Source organism: Equus asinus, chromosome 17, assembly GCF_041296235.1.
Source record: "Equus asinus isolate D_3611 breed Donkey chromosome 17, EquAss-T2T_v2, whole genome shotgun sequence".
NCBI classification, from domain to species: domain Eukaryota; kingdom Metazoa; phylum Chordata; class Mammalia; order Perissodactyla; family Equidae; genus Equus; species Equus asinus.
Genome location: NC_091806.1, coordinates 37,884,183 through 37,909,731, shown reverse-complemented (window position 1 = coordinate 37,909,731; position 25,549 = coordinate 37,884,183). Strand labels below are relative to the sequence as shown.

Genomic DNA, 25,549 nt, shown 5'->3' with positions numbered 1-25,549 from the left:
CTGCCTCAGGAAACTGTGAATTAAACAATTTCTGGTGATTGTTTTTGACAAACACCTTGAGGTGAGGGCTTCACTCACCGAAGGAACCCTAAGTAAGCTCAAATAAAGCCAAGATGCATGAATGGAGCTTTTACAGATAGTTGTCAAACAGATCAAATAGTGGCAATTCTCTGGGGATGGGGCATTTTAGGGGTTTCCAATCCTGTTCTAACTCTCTCATAGGCTGTTAGGCTACTGGTTTTTACAGCTGCCTTGGTTCTAAGGCTTCTGCTTTTCAGGGATAACACAGAGCACAGAGTTGGCAGAGAGGAATGAGACTTGGATAAGTTAAAACATGAAACAGCTCAAAAAAAAAACAAAAGCTAGTAGAGAGAATCAATGAAACCAAGAGTCGGTTCTTCAAAAGATCAACACAATTGACAAAAACTTAGCTAGATTAACTAAGACAAAAAGATAGAAGACTCGAATAAGAAAAATTAGAAATAAAAGAGAAGACATTTTTACCAATTTTACAGAAATAATAAAATGATTATAAGAGAGTACCATGAAAAATTGTACTCAAGAAAATGGGTTAACCTAAATGAAATGGACAAACTTCTAGAAACATACAACCTACCTAGACTGAATCATAAAGAAATAGAAAATGGGGAGAGCACTATAGCTAGTAAGGAGATTGAATGAATAGTTAAAAACTTCTCCAAAAGAGAAAAGTCAAGGACAAGAAACCTTCACTGGTGAAATCTACTAAACATTTAAAGAAGAATTAACATCAATCTTTATCAAACTCTTACAAAAAATTCAAGAGGAAGGAGCAACTCCTAAGTCATTCTCTGAGGCTGGTATTACCCTAATACCAAAGCCAAATAAAGACATTACAAGAAAAGAAAACTACAGACCACTATCCCTTTTGATTATTGATACAAATATCCTCAACAAAGTACTAGCAAATCAAATTCAACAGCATACTAAAAAGATTACATTCTATGATCAAGTGGGACTTATACCTAGAATGGAAGGATAGTTCAACATATGCAAATGGATCAATGTAATATATCATATTAACAGAATGACACAATACATGATCTGAATTAATGTAGAAAAAGCATTGGAAAAATTCAACATCCTCTCGTGAATAAAACATCCAGAAAACTAGCAATGGAAGGACACTACCTCAACATAGTAGAGACCATATATGAAAAACACACAGTCAACATCATACCCAATGGTAAAAGAATGAAAGCTTTCCTCTAAGATCAGGAATAAGACAAGGATGCCTGCTTTTGCCAATTTATTCAAGATAAAAATAGAAATCCTGGTCAGATCAATTAGACAACAAAAAGAAATAAAAGGCATGACATGCTCTTATATGTAGAAAACTCTAAAGATTCCATACACAAAACAGTCGTAGAAGTAAGAAATGAATTCAACCAAGTTTCAGGATACAGAATCAGCACACAAAAATTAGTTGCTTTTCTATACAATAACAAGGAACCATCTGAAAAGGAAATTAAGAAAATGATTCCATTTACAATAGCATCAAAAAATATTTAGGCATAAACTTAACTAATGGAGGGGAGACCTTCACAGCAAAGACTACAAAAACATTGTTGAAAGAAATTGAAGATGACACAAATAAATGGAGAGACACCCCGTGTTCATGGCCTGGAAAACTTAATACTGTTAAGATTGAAGTATTGAAAAGATTCAATGCAGTACCTATCAAAATCCCAATGACACATTTTCTCAAAGAAATAGAAAATTCCATCCTAAAATTCATATGGAATCTCAAGGGAATCTGAATAGCCAAAACAATTTTGAAAACTAAGAACAATTTTGGAGGTCTCACACTTCTTGATTTAAAAACTAACTACAAATCCATGGTAATCAAAACAGTGTGGTACTAGTATAAAAATAGACATATAGATCAATGGAATAAAATAGCCCAGATATAAATCCTCACATATATGGTCAAGTGATATTTAACAAGGGTGCCAAGACCTTTAAATGGGGAAAGGACACGCTTTTCAAAAAATAGTCTTGGGAAAACTAGATATCCATATGCAAATGAATGAAGTTGATGGTCTGGCCCTGTGGCGTACTACTTAAGTCCAGCACGCTCCAATTCAGTGGGCCAGTTTCATGTGTTTGGATCCTGGACATGGACCTATACCACTTGTCAGCCATGCTGTCCTGGTGACCCACATACAAAATAGAGGAGGATTGGCAGACATGTTAGCTCAGGGCGAATCTGCCTCAACATCAAGAACAAAAAATTGAAGTTGACCCTTACTTTACACCATATATGTACAAAAGTTAGTTCAAAATAGATCAAAGACCCAAATTTAAGAGATAAATTATAAAAGTCATAGAAAAAACATAGATTGAAATTTTCATGACATTAAATTTGGCAATGATTTCTTGGATATGACACAAAAAGCAAAGCATGGGCAACAACAACAAAAAATAGATAAGTTGGACTTTATCAAAATTAAAAACTTTTGTTCATAAAAGGAGACTATCAACAGAGTGAAAAGGCAATCCATGGAATGGAGAAAATATTTGCAAATCAGTTATCTGATAAGGGATTGATATCCAGAATATATAAAGAACTCCACAACAAAGAAACAAAAAACTTCTTTCAACAATGGGCAAAATACTTGAATAGACATTTCTCCGATAAGATATACAAATCGGCAATAATCAGGTGAAAAGAGGCTCAGCATCACTAGTCATTAGGAAAATGAAAATCAAAACCACAATGAGATACCACTTCATACCCACTTAGAAGTCTATTTTCAAAAAAACAGACACTACGAAGTTTGGCAAGGAGGTGGAGAAATTGGAGCCTTGTGTGGTGTTGGTGGGAATGTAACATAGTGCCACCGCTGCGGAAACCAGTATGGTGATTTCTTTAAAAATTATAGTACTGGAGTCTTTGGCCAGAGCAATTAGGCAAGAAACAGGAATAAAAGATATCCAAATGGAAAGGAAGATCTAGTATTTTATGTTTTGTCTTAATTTTTAACCTAATACATTAGATATTGTTGTTCTTATTTTGTACAAACAATTTGTGTACACGCAAGTTCACCAGTTTCTTTGCTCACCGTTCCTTCTTGTATCGTGGAACATCCTTCTGGGTTTCATATGCCTTACTTTCGAAGCACATCATGTAGAAGTTCTGTTTAGTAAATGTGCTGGCAAACTCTGTCAGGTGTTTACTTATCTGAAGATGTCTTTATTTTACCCTTGATCTTTTTTTTCTTTTTTTGAGGAAGATTATCCCTGAGCTAACTACTGCCAATCCTCCTCTTTTCACTGAGGAAGACTGGCCCTGAGCTAACATCTGTGCCCCTCTTCCTCGACTTTATATGTGGGACGCCTACAACAGCATGGCTTTTTGCCAAGTTGTGCCATGTCCACACCTGGGATCCGAACCAGGGAACCCTGGGCTGCCAAGAAGCGGAAAGTCTGAACTTAACAACTGCCCCACTGGATGGGCCCCTTACCCTTGTTCTTAAAGTACAGCTTTGGTGCATAACGAACTCTAGGTCTATAGTTGTTTCAAACATATTTTTCTGTGGTTTTCTGGCTTGCATTGTTATCAATCTAATTGCCCTTACTTTGCGTGTGATCTGACTTTTCTACTACTTTGAAGATCATCTTTGTTCTTTGCTATCTTTAAATTCTTTATATTGTGTTTCAGTATAGATCTGTTAAAGATACTGCTTGGTGTATGTTACATGACCTGTGTCTGTGGGTTTAAGTATTGCACCAGTTAAAGAAAATATACAGTTATCATTCCAAATGTTGCCAATTTGGCCTATCCTACATTTTTTTTCTCTTTATAGTACTCTACTTATACATATTCTAGAGCTTTTCATTCTTCACTTCTTATCTTTTAACCTGTATTCTATCATGAATATTTCCTTGTCTCTCTACATGGCTTCTGGTCGATTTCTTCAGCTTTACCTTCCAGTTCACTAATTCTCTTTTCAGTTGTTCCTTGCTATTTAACACATTGACTAATTTATTTTAAATGTCAACATTATCTTTGTTCACATTTTAAATTTGTCATATCACTTTTTTGCACTTTGTAGATTTTAGCTTTTGTGATTCCATTTTCTTTTGAATGTTTTATCCACATTTATTACATAGTCTGTGTTTGATTATGCTAATATCTGATGCATTTGGTGTTTCTCATTGATAAATCTTATGGTATCTTGGTTTTTGTGCATTTGATGATCTGTGATCGTGATGATATATTACAATGATCCTAATCTGTGTGATTTCTTGGGGACTTACACTAGGAACGCATGCTCCCTTCTTTGTGGACTCCAATGTAAGACTTATTTAGAGACAGATGGCTTTCTACAAAAGGGGCTTTTTCATGTGATTTCTCTTTTATTTCTGCCTTTTACTTCTCAGAACTATACTTGTGCAGAGAGTTACAGCTATCAAATGGTGCCTTCATTCTCAGGATTATAAACAAGAATATATGTTTGTAGAAAACACATGTAGAGGTTCAGTGAGCCTCTTATCTTTGAGAAGTGTACTCTCAAAATCTGTGGCCGTAGGGTCCTGTTTCTTTGACACTCTCCCTACATTTCCCCTAATTTCATCCTCATGCAATCTTGGTTGCTTTTTACAGTCTTTTCATCTGAGTTATGGGGATTTTAGTTGTTTCTCAGCTTCAAAATGGAGTTCCAAATTTATTTCTCTATATTGATTTAGGAAATTTTCTAGAATAGAAGAAGAAACGCTGAATTTTGGGTTACATCCTCTTATGTACTTCTTGATCTTAACTATTTTAATCTGTTTCACATTATGTATTGCTTATGAATTATTAATTACAGTTTTCTGTCTTATTTTTTAATTTTTTAATTTAACTTTTTATTTAATGATTTCTTATTTTGTACTTTTCATTTTACTGCTTTACATAACTTCGAATGTATATTTAACCAAATTAAATTAATGTCTTAAATGATTAATCTTTTCTTTTCATTAGGACTTTTTTTCACTGTCTTTAAAGTTCACTCATTTTTTTGCTGATTTCCATCAGTGTTATTGCTAGATAACTAATAATGTAGTTCTGTGGGCCATCTGAGTATAAACATAAGTTAATAATTCTTTCCAGAGAAATCTGAATTCTTCTCCAGTACATAGAAAATTTGTGCTACTAGAACATTCTTTTACTTTGTGCCACCAATAAAAGGGCACACACGTCCAATCTTGAGACTTTCACAGAGCACCAATGAAGCATAAATGGTATCAGAATTGATTGTGGCTTTGCAGAGTCTTAACAAGTTTTACTTCCTTCAAAATTTATAGAAATGAGCCATGCAACATCTAAATATGGAATCAAATGAGTAGATAAAAATGTTCATGTGACTTCAACTTATCTCCACATAACTTGATTGGGGTTACTGTATTGAGGAGACAAAGTGGCATAAAGAGTATCACGTTGGTGTTTTGAGATTCGGAAAGATAATTTTATATGTCCTTGCTATGCATTGCAAAGTTGAGATTCAAAGCATTTTAATGGGAAAAGAGATTTAAGTTCCTGGTGCCAGGGATATGACTCAGGATCATAAATTAAATCCCCAAAGTCCAGAGTTTATAGGGTAAAATACAAGGTTACGCAAATGGTATTTAGTAAAGATGAGCGTGAGGAAGACGTCTGGTTCTAAGAGTGCTCTGAGTCACAGTACTCTGATTAGAAAAGGAAGACTACAAAATACAGTAAATTGAAATGTAGATGATTCTGTGCAGTTTATTACTATTTTAGAAGTTATCTTTCAAATAGGAAATGTTTGTAATCAAGGGAATATCCCATAATAGGGATAGAGATAAAGTCTGAGTGCAGTCTTGATATATGACCTGGAAGACATTTCCCTAATTTGCAGAGCCCAGAATACTCACATCAATTCTATTCATATTTCTATCTCTTCAATACTTTCTAGCATCTTGATGCCACATGGCGTTTCCCAATCTCTCTCTCTCTCTCTCTCTCCTTGTCCTACTTTCCTGGCTGGACTGTGAAATGATGACATTTTGCGAAGATGACTAATAGCCATTATAATAGATGAAGGGCATGTAGACCAGAGGTTGTTGTAACGTTTCCACAGCCTCATCCTGTATTACATTTCTCATTGTAGCACCTTTTCTGCAGCTACGGCAACCATACAAGGAATGGAACAGACCACACCAGGGGCTGGCCCTGGCATGTACCAGCCGGGACATCATGTTTCTCTAAACTCATATCTGTGGAAAGGGATGACAGAGAAGTTCTTGAAGGGGGAACCCAAAGTTCTTGGGGTAAGTCAGTTGCAGATCTGGGAGAAGACAAATCGTGTTGTAGAATCACAATGGATCAGATCTAACACCAAATACTTTGCCCCACTAGTGTCATAATACATCAGCCAGCCCTAAGAACATCAGTATTTTGTCTTCAAGCCCTATCACTTGTGAAATGATACAGTATTCTATTACATCATGCTTCTGATTAAGTTGTATTTAAAACATAGTGACTTCAGATCTACTCTCGGGTTGTGGGTCATCCCTGATAACTATATTTAACTTCAGCGTGGAAGATTAGAGAAAGAAAAGGACACATGTACACCAGGTGGTGTCCCATCCAAAGACCTTCCTGATAGCTGACAGCCCCATATTGTTACTATCTCCTCTGCAAAATTTTCTTAGCCTTCTTCCACCCTCAGTGCATCTATGTCTGGAGTCACAGGTGGATGTGCCTAAAAGAAATGGAAGGTTTAAAGAAAGACAGGCTAGTGCAGGTGGGAGGACAGTGAACATAGAGGTTTATCTTTAGCCCAAGCTTTAAACCAATGGGACAAAGTCACGGTGACACTTTGGATCCTTTCGAGTGGCATGGGGTAATGTACCCCAACTTCTCTATTTTATACCCCTGTACTCACTCATGTCCTCAGGCCCCAGACCCCTGGAGAATGGCATATTGCTCTTCTCTTTGTCTTCCGCTGTACATTCTTTCTTGCCTTAGATTTCTTCTCCTTGCTAGAATATTTGCTTCATAATTTCTGGGTCACTTCTATTTGAACATGTGTGAAGGAGAGCAACAGTTGTGGTAGGAGTAGCATCACAGGTAGGGATCAGTAAAGCACCTTTGGGTATGTCCTGATACAATCTTTTTTATCCTGAAATTACTGAGGCAATTGGGCTAAATGTCCTAAGAGGTCATTTTAGTAAGTTAACATATCCACAGTTCTTTATGTGAAAGAAAAGTGACAGAAGAATATCAAGAAGACCATCTGACTATTTCAAAAGATAGAGAATGAGGGTAACTTAGTGGTTGGAAAGGGGGTGGCTTGGGCACCATTTTTGTGGTAGGTAATGTGTTTTTACTTTATTCATCATTTCTAGGTTGTGCAGATCCTGATTGCCCTGATGAACTTAAGCTTGGGAATAGTAATGATTACTGTCACGTTGGAATTTGAGTCAGCTCCTTATGAATGCCCCTTATCAGTGCACTCGGGGTACACAGTTTGGGGGTCAGTGATGGTAAGCAGAATACCCTCTGGTTTAGTTGGAGACAACATAGCATGGTTGTTAATTTCCTGAGCTTTAGAGTCATGTCTCAACCCTATCTTGTAGTTCTATAACTTTGAGAAGAATCTCTAACCTCTTTTTGATTCAATTTTCTCATATATAAAGTGGGAATAATAATATAAAATAATATAAAACTCAAAGAAAGCTAGGCAGGTTAAATATTTAATGTGTATCAGTTAGGCTGCATTACAGCACCATGTAGCAAAAAATTCAAACCAGAATGGATTAAACATTGAAAGCATTGATTATTTCACAACAAGAAGCCCAGTAGGTAGTCATGTCCAGCAGGTGATTAATTCCAGAGTTACCCCATTGAGGTAACCTCGTTGAGGACTGCTGGCACAACATATCATACCTGTTGGCACACGTCATTGTTCATAAATGTTATGTAGTGCATAAATGTTTTATATCCCCAAGCCAACTATGGGCAAAGGTCATCAATTTGCCAATATTGCCTTGGACTACTCAAGAGTCGCCTCAATGGCTGGGAAGGGTTTATTGAAACTCAAGGGAGACTCAACAAAATGAGAATTTTTTTAGCAGTCACCAAAAGAGACATGGCTGGTATCCAGGCAATTTATAGTCAAGTATCAAATTGTAGCAAATGGTTAGCTTAGCAAATGCAACTGCTATTAGATATATTTTGTCTCATAAGTATAACAACAATAGTTATAATTTAAGTTAAATTAAAATTTGAGTTAACAAATTTCCCCCCAGAACAAAATGGAAGAGTTTCTCTGCAATGTGAGAGTGTAAAAAGAGTATCCAGTGTCACATTTTACTTACTGACAAGAGGAAAATACATTCAGAAACTGGGTTTGTGTTAGAATTACGGAACCTATTCAAGTGTTGCAGTTTCCATTTATCTACAAAGTTCAGGATGAGATCATTTAAAGTCTATAAGGAGCTAACTTTTTGTGCCCCTTCATCAGTTTATAGAGAAAAATGCAAGCTTCGAAAAACAGAAAAGGCTGTTCTCCTTCTGGGCAGTTGTGCAATGCTTCATGTATCTGATCACACTGATGTCAGTAGTAGCTTTTATTAAACTCTTCCTATGGTCTAGGCACTCTGCTAAGTGCTTTACATGTGCAATTCCATTTCAAGCAATCATCCCAAACTTCTGAGAAAGGATTTGTCATTGTCCCCATTCTATGGATGAAGAAATTGGGACTTAGAGAGATTAAGTAACTCACACAATTATATGGTCTGGGAATCAGGGTTCAAATCAGGCCAGTCCGATTCCAGTATTCCATGCATCTAACCACTCTAGTTTTCTGCTTCCCCTTTCATTTCCTTTTCAACACCACTTTGGAAATCAGTTTTCATAATTTATACCTTTACACATGTTCGGTAGATTACCAGGAGCTGCACGAGCTGCGTTTGTCAACTGAGGCATCACTCAGACTCTTGTAGATGTCCCACTAGATGAGCCGTTGCTTAATTGTGGGAACATTTTTTTCTATTTTCAGTTATTCTTCCAACTTTATGTCCACCTGTGAAGTGCCTTCTTTTTCTCCCTTATACAGTACAAGAACCAACACCAAGAACCAGCCACAAATTTCTCTTCTATTTGGCCCTTTAGTCTCCAGTAGAGCTATATTTCCTTTATCACAATGCTTTAAAATTATCCCCACATTAGTCTATTTGTTCCAGTTTTCTTTTGTGTACTTTTGGAACATTTTAAAGTTTCATTTCTATATGTCTTTCACATTCTATATAAAGTTCGTTTCTCTCAGAAATCTTATATATTTTTTGCTATGTAAATATGTAGGTTCTTTTACCAAATCCTATCATCAAACACACAAACATGCACATATTTATAACATGTATATATAATTTCTGTATATAAAGATGTTCTCATGTGCTTTACTGAATTTTCTTGGAGTTTATAGTACTTTTTAGTTGATAATATTGGGTGTTTGCAGTATAATATTATTCATATTTAAATTACTCTAATGTTAACCATTTGCTTCAAATATTTTTCTCATATAATTATTTTGGTTAATATACTAAGAATAGTAGTACATAAGAGTCTCCATCTTCTTCTTGATTTGGCTGTATGAGATGGCCCCAGTGTTTCCCATTAAACATAATAACGACTTTAAGACTGAGACAGATGTTCTATCATGTTATGGAAAATGCAATACTTCATATTTATAAATAATGTTTAAGTCAATAATAATTTTGAATACTATAGAGTGTCTTATCAATATTGTAAACATGAATAGCAATTAATGTTTTCTCCTTAAATCCATTAATCTCATAAGTTAGAAGAATATTTCAATATTAAAAAAATTTAGACTTTTGAAGAAATACTCCACATATTCAAGTTTCATTTCATATAATTTGATAGATGAGACTCTCTGCTACTTTTTTCCAGAGGAGACTTAGTTTATGTTAATCATCTCTATGTCTTCATAATTAGATATTTGTTGAGGAAATTTATCAAAGTGGTTCCTTAGATCAGTGATTTTTGGTATTAAGATAGAATTTTTGAAACTTCTGAAATAAAATATTGAAAGCAAACCCAGAAACTCAAACAGTTAAATAGTTTAAGACAGGGCGTCCCATCAACTTGACTCCAGTCATTTTAGCTAGATGGAAAATAATACCCAATTGATGGAGTCAAATGAAATAATATATTCTAATCATCATTTAATATAGAATTTAAAATTTTTCTTTGCTACTATTTTATTTACAACTTTTAATAGTCATTTTTAAACGAAAATAATCATTAGGTTTTTTTCTTTTGCAATATCTTATTAAATTTTGGCACCATATTGTCGTTAATTCATATCAGAAATTGAGAAGCTTTCTTTATATTTCAGTCCCCTCAGTTTAAATACCATCACACTTGGGCATTTTCTGAAAGGCTTGATAAACTCTCTTGTGAATTCATCCAGTGGAATTTCTCTCTTGTTTCTGGGAAAGGGGAACAGTTATTTACAAATTTTTGTGTTTCTTCCAATATAATTTGTCTGTTTAACATATTTATCACATTTTGGCATAAGTTTAGGTAAGTTACGACTTCAAATATTTATTTAAAGTTTTTTTTTTTTACCGTATTTTTCTTTTCATTAGTTTCTTATTTCAGGCTCCTTGTCAACTGCAGCAGGAACTAGAACTACAAGAGGTCTGGTGAGTAATGCTTCCTCATTTTTGCTCGAAAAGAAGAAGGATTAACCACATATGTATTCTGCCAGAAGAGAAAACAAATTTTGTTTGTTTTTAAAACATCAGGAGAGATTGTAAGTTTTACCTAGTTGGATCAGTCTCTCAAAATGGCAGTAAAATTTGGCTGCTGATGTGAAGTGCTGATATGAAGGCGAAGAATCGGGTGAGGGTGGCTTTGTCTATGGAGAATCCACCTCAGATTCACTCGACGAGGTTGGTGCCAATGTAGGGATGGCTGACGGAAGGTTGGGGATGACTGTTGCTCCTCAGAAACATATTTGGCCTCGAGGTAGGACATAACTTATGAATGCTGTAGCTATTACTGTAAAAAGTAGAGTGATTCCAATGTTTCAAGTTTCTAGAAAGGTGTAGGAGCCGTAGTAAAGGCCTCGTCCTACGTGAACAAAAGGGCAGATGAAGAATTTGGAGAATTACCGACATGAGAATGAACAGTTTGGGAAGACACTTGCTGAGAGAATCTTTATGAAAATATAGGGAATTTCTGAGAATAAAGTCAATTGGATGGGTCATACAAACCCTCTAAATTGAGATGCAGCCCCCATGACAGTGACGCCAATTGTTGGTGTGGCATCATGTTTATTGACTTATTGATGAAAATATGTATTCCAACTCTGCTCACAAAGGATTTTGATTCAGGTTGCAATGAAAGAAATTCACAATAAGCCTGTTAGAAATGAAGAAGCAGATTTAAAACAAAGCTTTCATGCCAATATGCATCTCACAAAGTCAATAAAAGGTAAAAGCCCAGATCTCAATAAACGTTTTCCCTCGCTAAAGACTGTATTTAAGTTTTCTTCGCTCAAAGAATAAATATAAAACTATGGAGATGATCACTTATGGTTTTTCCACATCTGACCTCAATCTCTCTCTAGTATCTCTTCCAGATATAACCATACCGGTTAAAATCTACCTCATGTTACAGGCACGCTAAATCTCTCATACTTTCTTGAGGAATTTTACTTCTTGTAAAAAGCCTCCATAACTTCACTGAGAGAAAACAATGTAGGAAAATGAATAGACAGCAAAGGGAGAGAATACACAAAAGGCATGTAGGCGTGAGAGGCAAGCAGTATTTAGAAAATAATTAGAAGTCAGGCACCTGAAACAGTACGTGGTAGGAGATGGACGCAGACAGGACTGTCCAGCTAAAGTTTAAAGGGTTTTGAAAGCCCTGCTAAGGAGATTGGAGTTGATCCCATGTGCTCACGGGAGACTTCTGAAGGATTTAAGTGTGGGAATAACAGGATCATATTTGTGTTTGGGCAGAAGATTAGAACTGAAAATACTGTAAAGAAAGAGACAAGTTAGGAGATTATTGTACTAATCAAGACAGAGAAGATGGCCTGGGTTGGGCAAGAAGTGGTGGGTGTAAAGTGATTGATAGAGACATATCTGAGGATGATGTTGGATGGTTTAATTGATTTTCCTTCCTTTCTAGGTCCAAGGTAGCCTAGGAGTGAACATCACCAGCTCTATCTTTGCTGCATCAGGGATCTTAATCACTATCATGAGCATGATTAATTCTTATTTCCATTACCCTTACTTTTACTATGATCGGAAGTTGGCGAATGGTTCCATAGTCCAATCTGTTTTAATGGTTAGTGCTTCCTCTTTTCGTGGCATACTTTGGTGGAAGTAAGTCACAGGATCCCGGGCTCTGGCAAAAGTAACCATCAGTGTTCCCTAGTTGATGAATCACTTTGGGAAGTTAGAAGTGATTGAGAATTAGGGCAATCTTTTATTTAGGAGTCAGGCTCATGTCTCATCTCTCTCTTTGTTCCTTCTCTAAATGTGATGAGGGAAAGTGGGAAGAAAGCTCATAGTTATAGAAAACTCACTCTGCAATAATTAGTGTGCTAAGCAATTTGCATAATTTTTCCTGTTCAATTTCAAAACACTGTTAAGTATGTCCTATTATCTATTCTAAAACTCGAGCCCAAGTGTCACTCTCTGTATGTCCCAAATCTTCCTGATAGAACCTGATGTAATTACCAGGTTCTCTAATTATAAATTAAAATTCTTTTGAACTTTATCCTATAAGTGGTGAATAACCCATTATCGCTCCCACCATTTTTGGATGTCCTTGCAAGATGAAGCACTTTTTGCCTCAAAATCCAGTTCCTGGTAAATTCTCAATCTCTACTCTGTATTCTGTACCAGTTGCCCTCATCAAGACATTATTGTAATTCCTTTTTCTTCAAATTACCACTTAAACAAGATTTTGTAGGTAGTGAAACTTCTAGGGGCCAGTCCAGTGGCGTAGGGGTTAAGTTCTCACTCTGCTTCTGTGGCTCAGGGTTTGCTGATTCAGATCCCAGGCGTGGATCTATGCACCACTGATCAAGCCATGCTGTGGCAGGTGTCCCACATATAAAATAGAGGAAGATGAGCACAGATGTTAGCTCAGGGCCAATCTTCCTCAGCAAAAAGAAGAGGATTGGTGGTGGATGTTAGCTCAGGCAAATCTTCGCAGAAAAAAGAATATTCACAAAAAATAAATAAAGTCTTTTAATTAAAAAAAGACTTTTAGAAGTTTTGCATAAGCGTGGGGAGGATCCCACACCACAGCAGACTAAAATGCAATGAAATCTTTATTATTAAAAAGTCATGGGACCAGCCCCATGGCCGAGTGGTAAAGTTTGCGTGCTCCACTGCGGCGGCCCAGGGTTTCGCTGGTTCAGATCCTGGTCTCGGACATGGCACCACTTGTCAGGCCACAGTGAGGTGGCATCCCATGTGCTACAAATAGAAGGACCCACAACTAAAATATACAACTATGTATTGGGGGGATTTGTAGAGAAAAAGCAGGAAAAAAAACCAGGGAAGACTGGCAACGGTTGTTAGCTCAGGTGGCAATCTTTGGGAAAGAAAAAAAATGTCTATCAACCATTCTCAATACTACTGAGTTTTCTGTTATCTCCCCTCCATTTGAGCTTCCAGTCCTTCACTGTACTGCTTAGTTCTTTCTCTTATTGTCTCCTTTCTTCATCTAAATTTGGAAACTCTGCATTCTTCCTAACTTCTTATGCAGGTCAATCACGTTACCTTTTCTTCATTCCTGGCTAGCCCTAGGTGAGTCTTGAGTGCTATATATTCACCCCAAAACAAACCCTTCAGTGTCTTTGCTATAATAATCTACTCTCCTTGAGATTTCTAACAGTTCTTACAGTAAGCAATTTTATTTCTTACCGCTCTCTCAAAATCAGAAAAGAGTTTATTCGTAGAACTTAAAACTTTTTTTCAAGTTCACGCAGTTAGAAATTGGCAAAAGCAAGATTCGATGCTGTAACTTCCTGCCTCTCATCCTCCTATTCTTTAATAATTTTTGTTTAGGTATGCTGAAGAAGAATCTTACTTCCAGTGTCAGAAGTTCTCTCTGTTCATAGACTTTAAGGGCACAATGATAGGCATATAATCTACAATGGACCAGCTTATAGGGCTGGCTTCCCTGGTACGGGACCTTTGCAGGTAGAAGAGCTCTACACTTGGTTTGCTGCTCTGCTCTTCCTGCTTTGAAGTTCTTAACACTTTTTTAACAAGAGGCCCTGTAAATGCTGTAGCCAGTCCTGCCTTCATCTCAATCACCTTCTCCCAGAGACCGCCGTAAATTCCTATTCTGTCTGCATTTTTTCTGCCTGCCCTATAGCAGAGTGCATCCATAAGAGTTTCCTGGAATCTGGAGCATCAGATCTATTCCTACCTGGGTATCTGCACAGTCAGTCCAGTGGTCTATGAGCCCACACATTATGCCCAGTCCCAGGGTTGGCACACTGGGAGGAATAAGAAGACCAGCCTCCACCTTTAGGAAGCTCCAGTCCTTCTGGGAGGAAAAGATAGAAATATTGGAGGGCAGTTAGAGGTTGACAAAGGCACAAGGGCCTACTTTTGAATACAATTATAAAAAGAGGTTAGAAAGAGGTGAGCTCTTTCTAGGAAAGGTGGAGCGTACACATCATGGAATCATTAGCAGGAGCAGGTGAAATTGCCAATGATCAAGTCTACTTGATCTAGAATTACAGTGGTTTCATATGGCTCAAACTATGTATATTATACGTATTTTTTCTTCTTTTTGTTGGAAATCCAACCTGACACTTGTTTTCATAGATGAAGTTTCATTGGAGCACAGCCACACTCATTTGTTTACAAATTTGTCCATGGCTGCTTTTGCACTGTAACAGCAGAGTTGAGTGTTTGTAATCATATGTCCTGCAAAATCTAAAGTATTTGCTAGCTGCCCCCTGACAGAAAGTTTGTTAACTCCTGGTCTGCCCTGCTAGGTGATAAAATCCTTGAAGTTAGGGAAATTGTCTGTTTTGTTTGCTGCTCTATCATCTGTACCTACAAGTCCTAAAATGTAGAGGCTACTGAGTATGTTGAAGAGATGTGTAAATAGATAAAGAAACAATGAATGCAAATATTCTCAAGGTTCACTTGAGTCAGTGTCACTTGTGTTCTGGGGTCTTGATTTTTGGTTCTTCCACAGCAGAGTTACTATCCCTATCCATGGAGAAAAAAGAGAGCATATTTAGACCAAAGAATCCTAGGCATCAATTCAAGCATCTAATTCTACTTTGTGGAATAAGAGTACTGCCCAATGTCTCTCAAATCTGACTATGTGTTTTGGATAAACACTAGACCTAAGCCAATTCCCTGGGGAGATGGATTAGGACCAACTAACTTGATGGTCATTCTTGCATTAGTTTCTTATCGTAGCTGTAACAAATTGCTACAAACTTAGTGACTTAAGACAACATAAATGTATTATTTTATAGTTCTGAAGGTCAAAAGTTTGGAATGAGTCTCACTGGGCTAAAATAAAGAGTGGTCAGGGTTGTATTCCTCTTGGGACGCTGTAAGAGAGAATCAGTTTGTTTGCTTTTTCTGGCTTCTGGAGGCTGCCTACATTCCTGGGCCTGTCGTCCCATCCTCTATCTTCGAAGCAAGCAGTACAACATCTTCAAATCTCTCTTGGACTTCAACTCCTCTGTCTCCTGTTTCCACTTATAAGGGTTCTGTAATCATTTAGGGCTCACTGGACAATCCAAGATAACCCCTCCATCTCATGATCAGCTATTAATCTTAATTCTACCGACAAACTTAATTCTCCTTTGTCACGTAACTTGTCACATTCATAGGTTCTGGGGATTAGGGTGTTGACCTCTTTGGTCTGTTACTATTCTACCTGCTATTATTATTCTGCCCACAATTACTAAGTTATGAGATCATATTGTTGTGTCAACTATGTGGATTTCCTAGTGTTTCAAAGAACAAAGTTGATTATTATCTTGATGATCTCTTCCCCCCTCCTTTATAGCATTTTCACATTCTGTATCTGCAATAACACTAGAAAGTAGAGGGTGGGGGAGAACATGATTATTTCATTAGTGAAAAAGTGAGAGGATCGGGGCTGGCCCCGTGGCCGAGTGGTTGAGTTCGCGTGCTCCGCTGCAGGCGGCCCAGTGTTTCGTTAGTTCGAATCCTGGGCGCGGACATGGCACTGCTCATCAGACCATGCTGAGGCAGCGTCCCACATGCCACAACTAGAAGAACCCACAACGAAGAATACACAACTATGTACCGGGGGGCTTTGGGGAGAAAAAGGAAAAAATAAAATCTTAAAAAAAAAAAAAAAAAAAAAAAAAAAAGTGAGAGGATAATTGACATTCAACAGGATAAGAACTAGATAAGAGTATGGCTGCAATTTAGGAGCCAGTTTTCCTGACCTCTCGCCCATGCTTCTTCTCTTTTGATGTTGTAATCAGTGGTCAGTGTTCTGAACTTGTCAACTCTATTCCTCATGTTCCTTTGTTATGAATTTGTTCTTAGGGTATGGATGCTATGGTGCTCGTTTCAAGTGTGCTGGAGTTCTGCATTGCTGTGTCCCTCTCTGCCTTTGGATGTAAAGTAACCTGTTGTAATCCTGGTCGGGTGAGTATCAGGTTTACCTTGAAGATATCTGCATTAGTTTTCTATTGCTGTGTAATAAATTACACAAACTTAAAGGCATAAAACAACCCACGTTTATTACCTTTGAGTTTCCATGGTCAAGAGTCTGGGCACAGCTTATCTGCATTCTCTGCTCAGAATTTAAAAGGCTCTAATCGAGGAGTTGGCTGGGGCTGTGGTCTCAACTGAAGCCTCTGGTCCCCTTCCACGCTCGCATGGCAGAATTTATTTCCTCTCAGCTGTGGAACTCATCACAACTTAATTCTCCTTTGAGGCCCACAGGAGAGCAAAAGTCTTTGGTGATTTAAGCCTCTTTTAAAGGGCTCGAATAATTAAATCAAGTCCATCCAGAATAATTTCCTTTTGGATAAACTCAAAGTCAACTGGTTAGTAACCTATTCACAACTTTGCTATTCCATCATATACACAGGTCCCACCCAAACTGCAGGGGAGGGAATCATACATGGGCATAGGTGACTGGGTATCATCTTACAATTCTGCCTATCACAATGGATAAAGAAAAGCTATTTTTCTTCATCCTTAATCCTTCAAAGGGCCTCCCTTCTTAGTCCAGATCAAAGAATACTTCACTATGGAGAGGTCCCTGGAGAGTGCCAGATGTTACTCCATTATTCTTTTATTGCGTGATTCCCTGGGCTGTTGAAGAAAGTCAGGCTTTCACACTTGTCTGTGAGTGTGCACACCGGCCCATCCTCTCACCCTGAGACTTGCAGCAGATCCTCCTGCCTGCTGAGCAGAAAGGATGTCTCCTGGAGATGACTGGGTAGTGGGAGGAGACAAGAGACCAAGAGGAACTAGGAAGAATAGAACAGGATATCTTCCAAGAACTGAGGGTTCCAGGGTGAGAAAATCGATATTAAAACCTGGGAGATGCTCATTAGTTTCATTACGCAAAGGCCTAGTCAAACAAAGGCCAAAACCAAATCATAAAATAAGAATAGTTTGACGAGATTACTTTTCTGGTGCTGTTCTCCCCCATTTGGTGCCTCTTTACTTTCTTTTGGGGGGCCCGTGCTACACCACATCCCCACTCCCACAGCCCTTGCCCATAGCAGAGAGATTGATTAAATCATGTTAACTCTATTAGTGGACTCTTGAATTATAAGACCCTAGAAGCTAGAGTTTCTCAGCAATTCCCAGTGATTTTGTAATTTCATTAAGTGAAACATTTGAACCAGGGAGCAAACTCCTTAGTAATATTCATATCATAATATCCAGGCCTGTGTTCTCTTCTGCTCCTAGATTAGTTACAGAGCTGAGTTTTTCTCTCCCTGATTCCACTGGTTACAGAACTGGGAAGCGTGAATCAAGAAAAGCAATGGCTTTGGGCCATATAATGCCTAAGTCTTTATCTCTTCCTGGATCTCCTCCAACATCCACTCCATTTCACATTGAAGTTTTAGAAGAATGACCAGCATTTCCTTAGTTTCCTAATGATTTCTGCCTTGTTGGATCACTGTGGTTTTTGCAATGCTTTAGTCATGGCCAGCAAATCAATGATTTGGGTATGCTGTTGCCATCAGTATGAACAACCAGTTTTGGCACAAGAGTCTATATTTTCCATGACACCCTGGTTTACCTAACTTGTTGGGCACCATCATCCACATGGAAGATCAATCCACTTGCAGGACCACAGCCCCAGCTATCAGCATCTCATGCCAAGAGCTATGGCTGAGTGTTTTTCGTAGATCTAGTTTGCTCTAAAGAATGCCTGAGAAACCCCACCAAACTGATGTTGAGACTGAATTCAGGGAAGAAAGGGTAGACTCTGATGATGGTGACATTGTGTGGACAGGAAAGGGAAACCCTGAGGTTATTTGATTGACTCACCTATGGCATTCTGATTGATTTCACAGGTTGTGTTCCTGGTGCCATCAAATCCTCACATGGCAGAAACAGCAACTCCTGTACCAGTTGCAAGAGATATAAGGCCACCTGCAGATCAATAGCAAAAGGTTTCAGAAAACTTTCTTGACAGTTATGCAAGAACCCCACTTGGAAAAGTACCAGACTCAAACTGATTTTAATATATATGTATATTTAGTTCATAACTATGTTCTCATTTTCCCCCAAGTACTCAACAACTCATTTCACTGATTCTTTATCCACAATAGCAAAAAGTAAATAAATACATCATGCATATTATGAGTAAATAGCCCTCAAAAGTTTTTCATCGATCTTTGGGACTTTATAAAAGGACATGAAGGTGGTAAAGAAGATTTGGTAGAAGAAGGGCAAAAAACTATTGTTGAAGTGAGGCCTCCATGCAGACTACATATTTCTGCTTCCCTGGCCAATACTCCTCCCACTTGTTTGACTTTCTTTTCCCGCCTTTGGGAACGCAGTGTTTTTACCTTTAGAAAGTGGAGATGTGTGGCTTTTCCCTGTCTTTCTTTTTCCTGCTTTCCTTCTCCCTTCAAATAGCACAGTGGGTCCTCTTATGTGCACAAACCATTATTTGAATGTAAATACAACAGAGTCAAAATCACATAATAGTCAGATTCAACTTATATTTTCTCTGTCTCTCTCTCTTCACCTTCCTCTTCTTCCCGTTCTCTCTCAATCTCTCTCCTACAGGGCAGCGTTATATCTTAATCAAATTTGTATCCAGTGCCATATAGGTGATTGAGCAACACATGGGACTTAGTTAATGTCTGTTAAATACTTTGATTTATTACAGAGCAACAATAAATTAAATAAAATTAGAAAGAATAAGTTAATGTATTTCCTGCTTCCTATTCAGATGTGATATGGTGGAAAGAGACAAAGTCTTGATATCAGGAAATACAGTACGGTGGTGAAGAATGTGGGCTTTTTAATCAGACAAACCTGAGTTTTTGTCTCAAAAATTCCATTTCTTTCACTTGCTACCTGTGTGGCCATGGTCATAGCATAACATTTCTCTGTACTTCATATTTCTCTTCAGTAAAATAGTGATATCACCAGACTGCTAGTCCTGTGATGGTTACTTGATACAATATAGGAAGAGCAAATGCTGCTCTGATTGGCACATACTGAACCTTAAGAGGTTTAATTTATACACATACATGAATATATGTACATGTATACGTATTTGTATATATGTAATACCAATTCATTATCATTTTATTCAACACATGTTTATAAGGTGCCAATGATGGGCAAGTATTTTTTAAGGATATGAGAATATAGTGATAAACAAGAGAGATGACATCCTTCCTTTTATGTAGGTTAAACATATAGGGCAAGACATAATCAAACATATAAACAATCAATTAACATTTTCATTTGTTGTTAGAAGCTACATGGAAGCTATGTGCAAGGTACTGGGCTACACAATGGCCTGTGGTAGTGGTGGGGGTGTGGGACATTAGAAAATGTAACCAGGAAAGTTGTTGCTGAGGAAGTGTTAGTTTCATTATGATAGGGGGAAAAACAATCGTTGCATTTTTCCAGACATTTTCTTCTTTTTCAAAATTTCAATTTTTTCAAGCTTTATTGAAGTATAATACACCAATAAAAGTTGTGTGTATTTATGGTGTACAAAATGATGTTTGGATGTATGCATACATTGTGAAATGGTCACCGCATATCCCCTACCTCACACAGTTAGCTTTCACTTGTTTTGGTGAGAACACTTAAGATAAAGTCTTTCAGCAAATTTCAAGTATACAATATAGTATTATTAACTATAGTCACCATGCTGCACATTACATTTCAAGAACTTATTTATCCTACTCAAGTGAAATTTCATACCCTTTGACCAACATCTCCCCATTTCCCTCACCCCTCAGCCCCTGGCAACCACCATTCTACTCTCTGCTTGCGTGAGTTTTACTTTTTTAGATTCCACACATTAGTAAGATCATACAGTATTTGTCTTTCTGTGTCTGGCTTATTTCACCTAGCATAATTTCCTCTCGTTTCAACCACGTTGTTCTGAATGGCAGGATTTCCTTCTTTTTTAAGGCTGAAAATATTTATACATTTATGTGTACATATGTCACATTTTCTTCACCCATTTATCCAGCAATGGACACTTAGGTTGTTCCTACATCTTGGCTATTGTGAAAAATGATACAATGAATATGGAAATGCAGCTATCTCTTCTAAATAGTGATTTCATTTCCCTGGAATATATACCCAGATTGCTGGATCAGATGGTAGTTCTATTTTTAATTTTTTGAGGAACCTACATACTCTTTTCCATTATGGCTGTACCAATTTACATTCCCAATAATAGTGTGCAAATCTTCTCCTTTCTTCATATCCTGGCCAACACTTGTTGTCTCTTATCCTTTGGATAACAGCCATTCTAACAGGTATGAAGTGATATGTTGATGTGGTTTATTTGCATGTCTCCGATGATTAGTGATGTTGAGCAACTTTTCACACACCTGTTGGCCATTGTTATGTCTTCTTTGGAGAAATGTCTATTCAGGTCCTTTGCCCATTTTCCAGTCTTCACTTATAATTTTTCCCTCCAGTACTTCCTTTATATTTTACAGCTCTTGGTACACATAATTTATTCCCAATTTTTCTGATAATCATAGCCTGAATTTCCTCTAAGAAACCTCCATTCCTATTCTCCCAATTTATTCTGACTTTACCCCCAACTTCTCCTAGATCTGGGCAATAGCAGAATTACATCAACTCAACTAGAGTGACTGGTTCTTGTGTCACTTAGCCTTGTGAACAACTGTATGAATGACTGACATTTCCAATCAAAGCTCATCCTGGCATTTTTGCTTCACTGACCAGGAAAGAGAGTCTGCCTCTTTTCTCTTTCCTCTTGGGCTTGTGAGGATGCTGAGCTGCGAGAATGTAAATCTGCTGCTATTAGCAGCCTTCATGCTACTATATGAATCCTATCAGAGACAAATGCTTACAGAGGAGAGCAGAACTGAGAGGTTCCAAGGAAAACATCAATTTCCAAGAACGTCAGTTGAGTTTCTGAGTCAAGGTGTACCTGGAGTTGGGCCAACACTTGGAGTTGGGTCAATCCCTGAAATTTGAAATATATGAAGAAATTAAAATAGAACTATTTAAGTAGTGCAATAACTGGGCAAAATCCTCCAAAAATTTCCTCTTTAATTCAGAATAAAAGCCAAAACTCCTACTAAGCTCTATGTGACTCTACATCACTTGATTCTTTTCTATCTCTTGGATTTTGTGAAACACCCTACACTCAGATTTGCTGAGCTGTTGTTTTGGGTTCATTTTAAATGGCCTAGAATGCCTTCCTTTGGTGAAAATTTTTGCATACATTAAACTTTTTGTGTTCACATCTATATACGCAATCTAAGAACAGTGCATTTTTAGTTGTAAAAAGTTTATGTGACTATCCAGGCTGTTAGAGCAAGATGCTATGATTCTAACTTTTAAAGAAGACTGCCTGCATTTCACATCATGGCCTTTTAAACTTCTCAGGAATAAATTGGTCTGTTTTTACTGATTGATTTTTCTCCTAGTTGTCATTTTTCTGCTGCTTGGCATGTATGATGATTTTTGACAGGATGCTGGATATTATCATTTTCACATGGTTGAGTGCTAAAATTTTCCTTTTTCAAAGAGTATTGCACTTTATTTCTGGCAGGTGGTTAAACTTGAAGTCCAATATGATTCTTTTGAGACTTTTTAAAGGCTTTATAGGGAGGGTTTAGAGTTGTTATTACTCTGGGCTCATGTAGATTTGTTATTATGGCATAACTTTCCTGGAGGTCTTTAATCTATACCCAGGATATTCACGGAAGTCTCTGCATTCCAACTGTTTGGAACCTGAATGTCTCCCAGCTTTGTGTGAGTTCTAGTAAGCATTTAGCTTCCAATTACTTGACTATCTGGTTATTCTTTGATTGGTATTTTGGAATTTCAGCCTGTAAATGTATAACTCACTATTTGACAACAAATTTAAGGGGACTCTCTTACAGATTTCAGTATCTCTGTCTCTGTATGGCTATTTCCTTCATGGTTCTCTACCCACTAGCTGCCTGAGCTCCCTGAAACTCTGATTTCTATCTTCTCAATACAGTCAGATCAGCCAGAATCCATCTCCTTGATCATGGTCTGGAAAGTTCCTTCATGCAGAAAATCAGAGCAATTCTTATATTCATATTTGTGCCCATTTTCGCAATGTTGAAAGCCCAGCATTGACTACAGTCCAATGTTGAAAAGAGCTGTTAAAAATTTTTTCCAGTTTTCTAATTATACAGAGTGGGTTCCATTAGGATTGGAACAACTGAGCTTTCATTTTTAAAAAATGCGTGTAAACATAGATGTCTGCATTTTTATTTCATTTTCTAATATTTAAAATTAATTTAAGAATGTCAAAATATGTAATTTAAGTAAATTAATACTACTTGATAATTCAGAATCTTCAACCATCCAGTTCAAGTGTAATAATTTTCATATGCTGATTTTCTTAAAGCCGCTTTGTTTAGGTTCCTTAAGAAGCAATTCATAAAAGATACTTGCACACTTCAGTTGTTATTTTATATTTAAATTAAATTCTGATATTTTCCAATGTCTTTGTGTAGTAATATCTGGACAGTTTTAATCCATGCTCCGAGGTTTTTGCTTTCACACAACACAAATACTCATGACACAATGAGAAAAAGCTATGCAAATTTCAAGGCAAGTATTTAAATTTTAGAATTAATTAAAATATGTCCTTTGATTTGATGTTTTAATTTAATGTACAATAAATGCAGAAAAGATATATAAAGTCACTTGCTTTTGATTGCTGAGTGGATAGGGAAAAAGAGATAACCAACTTCTAAACTTGAGATATGGTTTCAACAAAGCTGACGTACATTTGCCTTCCTTTTTGAACCTCTTAAGGTCAGCAATTTATTTTTTAATGACTGAGATTTGTTGGGATTACTTCCACTCATGTGATCCCCAGGACTTAACTAATTTTGATCAATTGTGTAAGGTAGATGATATTAGACTTTTTTTTTAAGATTTTATTTTTCCTTTTTCTCTCCAAAGCCCCCCGGTACATACTTGTGTATTTTTTAGTTGTGGGTCCTTCTAGTTGTGGTATGTGGCATGCTGCCTCAGCATGGCCTGATGAGCAGTGCCATGTCCCTGCCCAGGATCCGAACCGCCGAAACCCTGGGCTTCCAAAGCAGAGTGCGCGAACTTAACCACTTGGCCACGGGGCCGGCCACTTCGACATTTTTAATTTTCATGTCCAATAAGTATATACATTCAGGCAGAGGAATAAGTTCTCAGAGTCCCTTGCAGTTATCCCCTGGCTGTTTTTATTGTCAGTCTAAGCAAAGCGTGGTTTTTTTGCCCCCGGTGAAAAGGTCAAGACAGTTTATTCTAATCTTTCTCAGATACCAGATGCAGCTTCACCAAAATCACTCTTTAACTTGCTCCTACCTCTTGAACGAACTCCCTCAGCTTGGCCAAGTGGGGCTGACCATCAAAAGGAGTAATGTCACAATCTGACTGGGGGTCAGGCACCTCACTGGGCTTGTAGCCCAGCAATCATCTAGGTGGTTCCTTTCTCCTGCTACCAGCAACAGAGTGCCTTGACCTATATTGATTACCTTTCAAAATTTATTTTTTCCTTGAATTGTTTTTTCTATGTAGTGTTCCTTCTCTCCTAAATTTGACTAAATATAATGGAGAGTAGTGAAAATTTTCACATTTTCCTCCAGTTCTGAAGCCACTGAAGTTGTGTCCATACCATGGTCCCCAAATGGGAACTATGAATGAGCTCTTGATGATATAAATTTGTGTATAAATTTATCATGTGTATACAATCCAAGTATTCATCACTCAATTGAATATTATCAGAAGTTTTTATAAGAAATTTGCTTTAGTTGATCTAGTAAATGGTTTCATATTTCAAATGTTTTTGATTTTTCAATCTGAAAGACATCTATTCCACAAAGAAAATTGATTCAAAGTCTCTGTTTGCAAATATTGTATCTTCTCTGTTTCTAATTGGATTGCCCAAATCAGTCTTATTTTCACCGATTTGGGTCTTTGAAAGGGCTCAGCAGACTCCACAGAGTATGCTTATATAAGGCTCTTATCTAAAGGCAAAGGATGTGAGGCAGCAAGAGAAAGAGGGGGGGGGCAATGTTCTTATCTCAACCAAGAGTCAAAATCCAGATATTCAGCCATCACCAGAAGTAAAGACAGAGCTTTTCCAGCACAGCTGTACATTAACTCATTCTGCACAATATCTTTATTCAATAAATATTTATTGGCCATCTACTACATGCCAAGTGCTTAGCAGTGAACTACCCCAGCTGTCTATGACCTCATGGGGCTCACACTGTAGTCATATTCTAGAGTTACTCTTCAGCAGTCAATTTAATACATTCGATGCAGAATTCTCAGCTGAAAATGACAACAGAAACCTGCCATAATCTTTAAATTTCATTTTTTCCTTATAATTAGCCTCCGTTCACCATACTAAAACCCACAGACTTGAGACAGATAATACACATTTAATTGAACCCCCTCAGTTTTGTGGTTATAGGTTACCCAATAGTACAATACAATAAGACTGAAGACAAGCCTAACTCAAAAAAAATACAGGCTGTATGATTTTGTTGAGTAAAACACCAAACCAGGAAAAACTAACCACTAGTATTAGAAGTCAATAGAGTGGTTACCCTTGGGGGTGTAGTGTCTGGAAGGTGTTACTGAACCAAAGTGGATCTGCTTCTTGGTAAGTTGAAATCAGAGGCTTCACCAGAAGTGGTTGTCATACAAAGTTTATTTGCCACAAATAAAGAGCCCATGGGAATTATTTCCCATGCTGACGTACCCAGAGCACAGGAAAGCAGGGACCTTTTATTTT

General features: G+C 37.4%; 1 protein-coding gene across 3 annotated transcripts in view; it reads left to right on the top strand.

Annotated features, from left to right (window-relative positions):
• The window catches only part of LOC106844393 (membrane-spanning 4-domains subfamily A member 4A), a 29,164-nt gene extending 5,921 nt beyond the window's left edge, over positions 1–23,243 (top strand). The window contains exons 2-7 of one of the 3 annotated variants that reach the window (XM_014861801.3): positions 6,156–6,315; positions 7,396–7,533; positions 10,663–10,719; positions 12,215–12,373; positions 16,603–16,704; positions 18,600–19,687. In XM_014861801.3, the coding sequence (XP_014717287.1) occupies positions 6,190–6,315; positions 7,396–7,533; positions 10,663–10,719; positions 12,215–12,373; positions 16,603–16,704; positions 18,600–18,692 (675 nt within the window). In that variant the 5' untranslated portion in view covers positions 6,156–6,189 and the 3' untranslated portion in view covers positions 18,693–19,687. Of the gene's footprint in view, positions 1–6,155; positions 6,316–7,395; positions 7,534–10,662; positions 10,720–12,214; positions 12,374–16,602; positions 16,705–18,599 lie in introns of all 3 variants that reach the window. The other 2 variants (XM_014861803.3, XM_070487908.1) reach the window with 2 other exon arrangements.
• Positions 23,244–25,549: the final 2,306 nt, after the last annotated feature.